General features: G+C 55.1%; 2 protein-coding genes and 1 long non-coding RNA gene across 7 annotated transcripts in view; 1 reads left to right on the top strand and 2 right to left on the bottom strand.

Moving 5' to 3' along the window:
- Window positions 1-7,447, bottom strand: part of Tapbp (TAP binding protein) — an 8,365-nt gene extending 918 nt beyond the window's left edge. Inside the window, exons 1-7 of the mRNA XM_031347728.1 lie at window positions 7,282-7,447; window positions 6,969-7,139; window positions 6,518-6,778; window positions 1,520-1,945; window positions 977-1,318; window positions 809-898; window positions 613-689 (exon numbers count right to left, since the gene is read on the bottom strand). Of these exons, the coding sequence (XP_031203588.1) occupies window positions 613-689; window positions 809-898; window positions 977-1,318; window positions 1,520-1,945; window positions 6,518-6,778; window positions 6,969-7,139; window positions 7,282-7,318 (1,404 nt within the window). The 5' untranslated portion in view covers window positions 7,319-7,447. The remainder of the gene's footprint in view (window positions 1-612; window positions 690-808; window positions 899-976; window positions 1,319-1,519; window positions 1,946-6,517; window positions 6,779-6,968; window positions 7,140-7,281) is intronic.
- LOC116074841 lies at window positions 6,606-7,724 on the top strand. Its single transcript, XR_004112305.1, has 2 exons — window positions 6,606-6,795; window positions 7,241-7,724. It is a non-coding gene; the product is annotated as an uncharacterized LOC116074841 (long non-coding RNA).
- The window catches only part of Zbtb22 (zinc finger and BTB domain containing 22), a 3,350-nt gene continuing 431 nt past the window's right edge, over window positions 7,689-10,607 (bottom strand). Inside the window, exons 2-3 of one of the 5 annotated variants that reach the window (XM_031347726.1) lie at window positions 8,950-10,142; window positions 7,689-8,766 (exon numbers count right to left, since the gene is read on the bottom strand). In XM_031347726.1, the coding sequence (XP_031203586.1) occupies window positions 8,164-8,766; window positions 8,950-10,071 (1,725 nt within the window). In that variant the 5' untranslated portion in view covers window positions 10,072-10,142 and the 3' untranslated portion in view covers window positions 7,689-8,163. Of the gene's footprint in view, window positions 10,143-10,471; window positions 10,596-10,607 lie in introns of those variants that run through there. The other 4 variants (XM_031347727.1, XM_031347724.1, XM_031347725.1 and 1 more) reach the window with 4 other exon arrangements.

Raw genomic sequence — 10,607 nt, 5'->3', positions numbered from 1 at the left:
GTTCGAGACCAGCCTGGTCTACAGAATGAGTTCCAGGACAGCCAGGGCTACACAGAGAAACCCTGTCTGGAAAAGCCAAGGGGGGAGCAGGGAGGGTCATCCTCAAATATGTAGCAAGTTTGAGGGCAGTAACAACAGAATGAGACCTGTAGCAACAGAAACTTAAGAATATGTATAAAATGTATGATTAAATTTTGCCTGTCTCATTTAACTCCTCTCTCTCCTCCATGAGCCAAGGTTCTGAAGCAGCCTAGAACTCAAGATTCTGCACAGGCCTCTGAAGTGCTCTGCCTGGCCTGGAAGCATTGCCCAACACACCAGGCTTTTTTTTTTTTTTTTAATTGTAGCTATCAATTCTTTCAATCTATGTGTGTGACTTACATCTCTAATGGATAAAAGAACCGCCTGCATAATTTTGAAAATTCACCACTCCTAAGGAAACAGATCCAGGTCGGAAAGTCTGAGGTGAACTATGCTGAGTATGAGGAAGAGGAAGAATTCAGACCCCTGGCGCAGACCCGCTTGGGTTCGGGGTCCACGAACTGTGGCCACTGTTCCTCCCCAGAATGACCAGCAGGAGGAGGTAAAGCCCCAGAGGTGGGGCACTGTTACCTTTGAGTATCTGGGAATGGTCAGGCTGGCGGCTGTGGCCTTCTCCTTTGAGACTTCAGGAATGGTGAGGTGGGCAGCTATGGGGAAAGAGAGAGACAGGGGTGAGATGTGGGCATGCATGCATGCAGAGGGAGGAAGGGGTGGGTGACTTCAGAGTGGGCAGGGTGTGTCCCGTGGGGGCAGGCCTCACACCTACCCAGCCAGCCTAGCACCCTGATGAGGCCCAGAAGGAAAAAAGCAGACAGGAACAGGCCGATGCCGTCCTCCATGGAGGGCCCGGAGAAGCCTAGCAAACAGAAGCGGTGTACGTGAGCTTAGTGTTTCCTCAGGCCCACCCTGGTTCAGAGGTTCCCCAGGCGATTACCTGCCACCTCTAGGGTGACGACAGCGCTGCGCCCTGATGCTGGCAGGCTAGGGTGGTGCACCCGACAGGCATAGCGAACTCCGTGTTGCTTGGCAGAGACTGGCGGTGGCTGCAGGTGCCCAGCCTGGCTGACAGAGCCATCAGAATGGTGGCGGATGGTGGAGAGCCACGTCTTCCCCTCAGCCGTTCTAGAACTTCCTTCTGGGCCGCCCCTCACTTCCCATTCCACCTTCAGGCCCTCCACAGGGTAGAAGTGGGACGCAAGACAGAGCAATTCTGGGGGCGCCTCTCCTGGGGCAGCCCATACAACAGGTGCTGGTGTTAGAGACACTCTGGGTGGCTCTGAAGAAAAAATAGGAAAGGTAACAAGAGGAAATCCACCTCCTTCCCTCAGTTCGTCTTGTGGCTTCCCTAATACTACAGGGGGTGATCTGTCTCCCCGTTAGAACTTCACAACGACCCCATGTTAAAGCTTTCGGATGCCTAGGACTGCCAACTGTCTTCGGTTTCATCCATCCCCCTCGGATGGTATCCCCAACTCACTGTGCACAGTCAGCTTCAGGGAGACCTGTCCTTGCAGGTAGGGCAGGTGTACAGTAGCCAGGTAGACACCCTCCTGAGAAGGCTTCACCGCTGGCAGCCAGAAGGTCCCATTCCCAGTCCACGGGCCCCAGGGCTCATTGTCATCCCAAGCTGCAAATGCCGTAGCCTGTTCCTGGGCTGGTGGCATTCTCTCGACCAGCCCAGGGGTGGCAGCGAGCAGCAGGTGACCCTTTCCCCTGTGCTGGCGTCGCCACTCCAGCCCAAAGGGAGGAGGGCCTGCGTCCACAGAGGGCGCATCTTTCAGGGCGGTGGGCGTGTCGGCGAAGCGCAGGTCCGTGGGCGCGTAGGCGAAGCGCAGGTCCAGCACTGCATCCTTTCCCAGCTGGATTCGAGGGGCGGGGTTCTGGGTGAGGACGGTCAGCACCACTGGGCGTGGGGAGTGGAAAGAAAGAGAGAAAGAAGCAGAGCTGAGGGCCCGCGCACGCTCCAGGTCACCCTCGACTCGGAGACACGTCCATTTATAACACTACAGGGGTAAATCAATTCTGTGCTGAGCACACACACTGCCAACCACAATTCTCAAATTCTATAGATGGCCCGATCTAGGAGAACATTTTTTAAATTTAAAATTTCATGTGTATGAGTGTTTCGCTTACATGTATGTGTGCAGTGCTAAAGGAGGCCAGCAGAGGGCACTGGATCCCCTGGAGTTACAAGTGGCTGTGAGCCATCATGTAGGCACTAGGACCACAACCTCTTGTCACAGTTCTGAACTGCTGGGCCATCTCTCCACCACCTCCACCCCAAACACACACACACACCATTTTTTCTTTCTTATTTACTTATTGACAAGACCCACTCTGCACTCTAAGCTAGTCTGTAACTCAATAGATAAGCAATTATGCTACCTCAGCCTGCCTCCTTTCTTTTCTTTGTGTGTGTTGGGGGGAGGGCAGGTTTGGGGGCGAATACCACTGCAGTGCTAAGAGCTGACCCTAAGGCCTCACGCCTGGGAGCAAGCACTCCCTCACTGAGAAGCAGTGTGCGACACAGCTGTCTCCTGACCCTCCTGACCTTGCCTCTCTCGTGCTAGCTAGCACTACAGGCCTGAGCATCCAGAGCTGACTGTCACTCACCACTGAGCTACACCTCCCACCCCCCACTCTCCAAAGTAGAAATGGAAGCTGGACATGGTGTCTCGCACATGGGAGACTGGCGGGAGGACTGCCTGAGATCCAGTCTCAAAAGCAAACATGAGTAACAGGCAGTCACAGTAAGAACCTACCTAGTGGAGCCTCATGGAGACTGGGCTCTCAAATGACAGACAGCATAATATGCTTCTGTTTTAAGCCTGGGTATGGGATAAGGGCTGCTTCAGGTCTGGGCAATTGAGCCAGCTGCAGATAGTTTCTGTGATTGTGTGATGTTTGGAATTCTGGGAACTTTTCAGAGGGCAAATAAATGCCAGCACCCCTCCCCCCGTGGCTGTCAGCCATTCAGGGCGTGGTTGCAGTTTGTTAGTCATGCTTAAGGAAGCAACAACAACAAAAGAAATTAGACTCATCTCTCTCTCATCCTTCCTTCTATCTATGATAGGGAGTGAAACCAGGTGATAAAAGATTGAAAAACTGAGAACCCACAAAGTAACAAAAAACGGAGAACCCACAAAGTAACAAAGACATCCTGAGTTACTGAGTTTGTGGTGAAGGTTATGCCATTTAATACCTCAAAAATCTTGTTCCATTCCTGGTTTTGGCTAATAAAAACCTCTATAGGGGGCTGGAGAGGTGGCTCAACGGTTAAGAGCACTGACTGCTCTTCAGAGGTCCTGAGTTCAAATCCCAGCAACCACATGGTGGCTCACAACCATCTGTAATGAGATCTGACGCCCTCTTCTGGAGCGTCTGAAGACAGCTATAGTGTAGTTACATATTATAAATAAATAAATCTTTTTTAAAAAATTCTCTCCAGGAGGCAGGTTAGAACACAGAGCACAGCAAGTTTACAAATCAGAGCTCTCTCCAGCCCCAGACATTTATCTCTAACACTTTATTCTGCCTTTTTCATTTTCTTTTTCATTTATTGGTGTGTGTTCCTGCATGGTGTGTGTGGAGGGCAGAGGACTTCTGGGAGTCGGTTCTCTCTGTGTGGGCCTGGGAAAAGCCCTCCTCATCAGCTTGTCCCTGAGACCCTTTACCCAGTCAGCGCCAGAACCCTGCAGGATTCCTGCTGTTTGCTCGAGTCTGGATTTTAATTACATCGCTCCGCTCCCTTCCCTCCCATACACCCCTCCCCCTCTCTCCTTCAAATTCTTGGCCTCTTTTTATTGTTTTTGCATGCGTATTTGTATTGGTATGTGGGTATATGTTCCTAGTACAACCTGCCTGTAACATGTTTCTAAAGAGTGGTTGAAGCTACGTGCTGTGTACACTATGTGTCCAGCACAAGTGAGGCCTGGCACTGGGTTCTTAGACATTCCAACAAGGAGACTAACCAGGGCTGGAGAGACGGCTCAGTGGTTAAGAGCTCTGACTGCTCTTACCAAGGTCCTGAGTTCAATTCCCACATGGTGGCTCACAGCCCTCTGTAATGGGATGCGCTGCCCTCTTCTAAGACAGCGACAGTGTACCTGTATACATAAATAAATAAAAAGAAAAAAAGACTAACCAGGATGATTTCCCGCCCTAGTGTTCTGTGAAAACAGCCATTCAGGTGAGGCGGCCCAAGCCCTGCAGCAGCCTTCCTTCTGCAGGGTGAAGGAGGAGAGTCCCCAGCTGACCTGCCTGGGCTACACAGTGAGGGCCAGGGAACCAAAAACTGAAAGAGGCTGTGGCTGAGGTCTGGTGGTAGAGAGCTTCCCTGACGCTGGTTCAGTCCCTGGGGCGGGAGGAAGAAAGTGAGAGCAACAAATAAAACCACTTTCATGAGTCTCTCCCTTTTTTTAATATAAGATTTTAAATGATTTCTTTTATTTGCACTGGTGTTTTGCCTGAGTGTATGTCTGTGTGAGGGTGCTAGAGTTACAGCTGTGAGCTGCCGTGTAGATGCTGGGAATTGAACCTGGACCCTCTGGGAGATCAGCCAGTCCTCTTACTGACAAGCCATCTACCCAACCCCCTGTTTTCATGAGTTTCTAATCAAGCAGAGGTGACCTGGAAGTGGTTTGATGAAGAAGACAGGACATATCAACTGGATTCCACCCTAAGTCTCTGAGAAGCAGTCTTGAGAGTCAGGCCTGGCCCAGAGCACCCCAGGAGCTCAGACAAGGGCCTAGAGAGGTGACTCGGCACTTTAAACAACAAGACTGCACTTCTGAGGACCCAGGGTCGGTTCCCATGCCACATGGCTCACAACCACCTGTCACCCCGCTCCAGGGGATCCAACAACCTTCTGCATTCCCTGAGCAGCTGCACTCACAGGCACCCCCATACACACACACACACACACACACACACACACTGCAGGTAACTAACGCGGTCACTGAGCCACATAGGATTGTCCACAACAGATCTGAGAAGCACGGTGAGTCTACACCTGACCATGCGTCACTGAGCACGCAGGGCCGCCCTGTACACCGACTCCCATGCCAAGCTTTCAGCAGTTCTTGCTAGTCATCTGGAGCTTGATCTGGGAACCTCGGGTCCTACTTTCTTCTTGGTGCTAATAACATTTGATCACTGAATAGCTGCACAGCACCTTGCTTCAATGTCACAAAGCAGCTGGAAAAATAGATCCTACTTTTCATCGTTTCTGTGTAGCCCTGGCTGTCCTGGAACTCATTCTGTAGACAAGGCTGACCTCAAACTCAGAAATCCATCTGTCTCTGCCTCACAAGTGCTGGGATGAAAGGCGTGCGCCACCACTGCCCAGCTAGATCCTACGGTTTACAGTTGGAAAAAAACAGATCCACAAGGCTAAGGCTGTGGTCGCCACTACCAATCCCACACTAAGACCAGCGGTGTGAAGGCCAGCTCTCTGGAGAGAACTACCGTCCCCACAATGGGCCTGCACAGGGTGCCGCTAAAAGTGGAGGTGCCAGCAGAGCCAAGGGCTTCAGACTATCCCCATTGGGAGATTTCAAATGATGAAGGCAAAGGACTCAGGAGTTCGGTGAGAGTACTTGCATAAAAACACCAGGAATGGGGATCACCGATGATTCTATCTACCTGTTAGGTGGTGAGGAGCAAACGCTCATAGACATTCAAGATCTACCCTATTTCTGCATATCCGCCCATGGAGTTCCCCCTACCCTGTCCAGCACAGCAAAGTGGTGGACCTCTGGGAATCCAAGCGGCACCGGACTATATGACCTGTGCAGAATCCACCGTCTCTGCCGTGTCCCTTCTGCCCACTAGAGGCCACTGTTGAGGGACTAAAGGCCGTGGCTTAGGAAGGCGTGGCCTTGCTGGGCTGATTGTCGAAATGCTCTAGTGGGCTTTGAAGAGACTCAAAGTGTCATTTTTGTTTTGTTATTTTGGTTTTTCGAGACAGGGTTTCTCTGTGTAGCCCTAGCTGTCCTGGAACTCACTTTAGACCAGGCTGCCCTCGAACTCAGAAATCCGGCTGTCTGCCTCCCAAATGGTGGGATTAAAGGCGCGCACCACCACTGCCTGGCTTTTGTTTGTTTTGTTTTGTTTTGTTTTGTTTTGTGTCAAAGTGTGATTTTTGAAACTTGGGATGAGTGCAGGAAAATTTCAGGTTTCGGGACTCCTAACCTTATGAGTTTCTCAGTCTGGTATCTGCAAACCGACGCCATGATCGCCTCCCCAACCCCTCTACAAAGCCCCGCCCCCAAAACCACAGTAGGTTTCAATTTTACTCTCAGCCTACAGTGAAAGGTGAAGATAAAATCTAACCAATTCCCTCCCCTAACAAAAGAATATATACTGATCCCCAATTGGAGAAACGACCCACTCAAACCTCTGGGCGAGTCACCGAACTGGCCCATCTAGACCCTTAGAAACTACCCATCCATCTCCCGCTCCTCTCGGCGGCTACCTGTTGCCATGGTGATGGAGACCGGCTCCCGCTGAGGCTCCGGCTGTGGTCGCAGCAGGCAGGAGAGGCTGAAGACCGTGCTGGATACGCTGGCCAGCAGCCAATCCCCGTCCAGGGCCCGCGGGCAGTTCGGCTGCGGAATCAGACTTCTAGTCCACTTCGCCGAGGCGGGGAACGGGATGAAGCGACTTATCTCGCAGTGGGGGACGGAGGCGCCTGCGGGGTACCGCCTGAAGGCGGCCAGGAGCATGCCCGCCGGGTCTGCGGAACCGAAAAGGGTGGGTGTAACGGTAGCCCCGGCTGGAAACGTGCTGACTCTACACAGGCCGGAAGGCACAAGCTAGCAAAATAGTGAGCATCCAAACTTATTTACAAATGGGGAAACTGAGGCCCAGGGTCCCTGAGTGAGCTAAGAGGAGGCGACAGATGCAGGTGAGTCCCGAAGACTCACCATCAACCTTGAAGTATAGCTTAGGGTCAACATCTGCCCGGGGCGGCGGTCCCCTGGGTCCGTGGCGCAGTAGCAATGTGGCAGGTTTCTTGGACAGGCTACCTCCACCTGCATCCTCCACGAACCAGCACTCGATCGCCTCTGGTCCAGCCGAGACGACGGTCGCCAGGCCTGGGGGAGAGGGGCTCCGGTGACCAGGCGGCCACAGGGTGTCTGGCGACCGGCCCGCCCCTTCAGACCGGCGACGGGACCACCTCCCCTCTCCTTCCCAGTGTGTCTTTTCCTAAACAAGAAGAAATGGGGGTCCGCTCACCCAGTGCCACGGCGACGAGCGGGAGCAGAGGCTTCATGGTGCTGCGATCTCTCCTACCAAGTCTCCTCTTCCCGCTTTCACTTTCATTTTCCCTCAACTGCCGGGGTGAGGAACTGGAAACTCCCCGCTCTGGTCAGGTGAGGGCGTGACTGCACGTGGGAGGAACGCCGCCCACAAAGGCCAAATCGAGACGTCGAAACCCTGTCTCCCGCTCTCCAGCCACTCCTAGCCCGGCACCCACCCCCGTGGATTACCCGTCAGCGCCAATTTTGAGCCCTTTAGCAGCCTAGGTTCCGCCCTCCGGCTGCGTCCTCTCTGCGCCACCTCCCTTAGAGCCACATTCCCGCGGTCCCAGACCTATGACAGGTCCCAGCAAACAGAGGGGTGTTGGGAAGCCAAGTGAAGTGACCAATAAATATTTTAATCACCGTTAAAAGTTAAGACCTATACTACGCGGCTCCCTCCTTGTCTCCACCCACTTTCATGACAACCCAATATGGGATCCCCATGGCAAGAGTGGGATAGTACAGAAATAGGGGGCGCATCCTCGTCCCACAACACAAACACAGACTTCAGGCACAAACTAGCACGACCTGACTGTTGGCCCGGTGACTCCAGGATGCTCAAAAAAGGTCCCTTTTCCCCTCCCTCACCGTGTTGGCACTACTCGGTGAAGGTGGGGCTCTGGTGTGCTCAGGGGAGAAGAAAACCGGCTATGTTCCGGAGTTACCGAGGAAGGGGCTGAGGAATGGAATGCGCCGGCGAAGGTGCAACTGGCCTCCTCTAGAGTATGTACAAGTCCACGGGGATAAGGGAAGACTTCGGTGGGGGAAACCCGGGAGCCATGTTGCCCTCAGACTAAGCTCCCCAACTGCCTGCCCTTCAGTGTGCCGCTCCTCCACCCCCACTGAAATCCATCTCCACTTTGTGCACGCTGGGTGGAGACCAGACACGCCTATGGGCCGGGGGCGTGGCCGAATTTGCCTCATCGCCGCTGCCCCCACCCACTGCGGAAGACTCCCTCTTGGGTTGCAGTGGTGGTCCAGAAGGTGCCCCGGGTCCAGGTCCAGGTACGGATCCGGCCCCGCCCACGCCCATCCGGTGCCGGCGCTCACAGTGTCCCCGGTGACGCATGAAACTGTCCCGCCACATGAACTTCTTGGCGCAGACGCTGCATTCGTATGGCTTGAGGCCCGTGTGTGTCTTCATGTGCTCCGTCAGATGGTGCTTCATCTTGAACTTTTTGTTGCACACGGGGCAGTCAAAGGGTCGCAGGTTGAGATGCATATTCACGTGCCGGTCCCGCATGCTCTTATGTGAGAAAGCCTTCCCACAGTGGCACAGAAAGATCTTATTCCCGTCGCTGTTGCCTGTCCCTCCAGGGGCCCCGCCGGAGCCACTCGGTATGCCCATCCCCACCGCAGAGGTGCCCCCCAGAGTCACTGCCCCGTGCTCAGCGGTGCTCCCTGGTGGCTGGCCTGGAGCCTGAGAAGAGGAGGAGGGGAAAACCAAAATCTGGTTGCCAGGCACATCCAAAGGAAGGAGGGGTCGCGGAGGGTGGGTGAGGGCATAGGAGGAAGGGGTGGGTCCTCCAGGGTCATCAAGCCCTGCCCCAGCGCCCCCACCCTCATAGGGGCCGAAGTCATTGGAGGATTCACAGAAGTTGACCTGTTCCTCCCCCTTGTCTGCGGGCTCCGTCAAGGTCCTTACGTCACTGATACTGAGGGTAGCCTCCGGCTCTCCCCCTGCAGGAACCCCAGAGCCGCCCCCCAGTTCCTCATCCTCGTCATCCTCACAGGTCAACACCAGATCTTCCTCCTCTTCCTCATCCTCGAGATCCGGGTCTTGGTGGACCAGGGCCGGAGCAGGGCAATCTCTGGCCCGCTTCACATACACCCAGTGTTTCTGTGGCACTGCACTGGCAGGCATGCAGTTGGGCCTCCGGAGCCCGGCCCCGGGGGCCACCGCCCCCCTCCCATCCCCACCATCATCGCAAAGCTCATCGGCCTCCAGCAGCAGCTTCCCGGAGGTGGTACCCGCACTGCCGACCACAGGGGCTGGGAACACGGGGCCACCGTCTCGACGGTTCCCACTACCCGCTGCCGAGGCCACAAACGCATCCTGGGAGGAAGAGGAGAAATCAGTCGACTCTCGGGGGCTGAAGTAGTTGCTACTGCTGGGAGACTGATTCTCACTGGCCCGGCTGGAGGTATGGGACCGGACGGAGCCCACGGTGGCAGGGGCAACGGTGCCCCCACTCCCTGATGGGACACTGGCACCAGGGACAGAGACAGAGGGGGCTGCGGCAGTAGTGACAGTGGCCGTAGTGGCTGAGGATCGACCCTCCCGCAGGAGTTCGGTGCACTTATCCACAATGTGCCACATCTGGAGGACCGAGCCCACGGTGAGAAAGTTGACAATGTCTGCAGCGGCCATGCTGAGGCGGCCCGTGTAGGCGGAGGCCAGGACCGTCTCGAAAGCACCTGGGTCCATGACACTTGGCAGGGAGATGGAAGTCATGCCTTTGAGGAGGACCTGGTCGTGGAAGTACGGAGAGGAGGCAGCCAGGACGGCCCTGTGGGCGCGGAACTCCCGTCCCTGCACACGGATGGACACATCGCAGAGCTGACCCTGGAGCCTCTGCTGGTTGAGGGACTCCAGCAGGGCACTGGTCACCTCGGGGAAGGACACGTGGACCACTGCGGCCGCCGGCAGAGGCAGCGGCGGGGGAGCCAGTGACAGAGGCAGTGGGAGTGTGGTCCCACTGGGTGACAGAGGAGATGGCTCCATGTTGTGGAAGGAGATACCCCCCCAGCCACAGGAACAAGGGAAAAGAAGAGGGCGGCCGGGGGGGTCTCTAGGGGAAAAAAAAAACACAGCATTTTGAAAAGACATAGCCCATCACAGCATTATATAAAAAACAAAAAACCCACTGAGGTAGGGACACCTGTCAACCCCATGGTACAGACGGGGCCACTGAGGCTCACTATTAAGTTAAACATCCCCGAGCGAGTACACCGATCCAACAACATCAAGCCGCAGCGCTAGCAAAGAAAGTGTGCCAACTCCGACTTTAGTCCTCTCGCCTGGGTCAGGAAATGGGGGGCTCCCAGGGAACCGGTGTCTATCCTACTCTACAGCCGCCCGCGAGCCTCACTCTCACATAACGCCCCTCCGGGGTGTCACCTACCAATATTCTCGGGGTGAAGGGCCGGCCTCCACTGTTCTCAGGCTCCTCCCCCTACAGCCCCCGGCGAACCCCGACCCCGCCCCCTCAGGACCCTCCAGGGCTCCGCCCCCTAGATCCCCGACCCCGCCTCGTGTTT

Source organism: Mastomys coucha, unplaced genomic scaffold, assembly GCF_008632895.1.
Source record: "Mastomys coucha isolate ucsf_1 unplaced genomic scaffold, UCSF_Mcou_1 pScaffold3, whole genome shotgun sequence".
Taxonomy (NCBI): Eukaryota; Metazoa; Chordata; class Mammalia; order Rodentia; family Muridae; genus Mastomys; species Mastomys coucha.
This window is presented reverse-complemented; position numbering and strand designations above follow the sequence as displayed.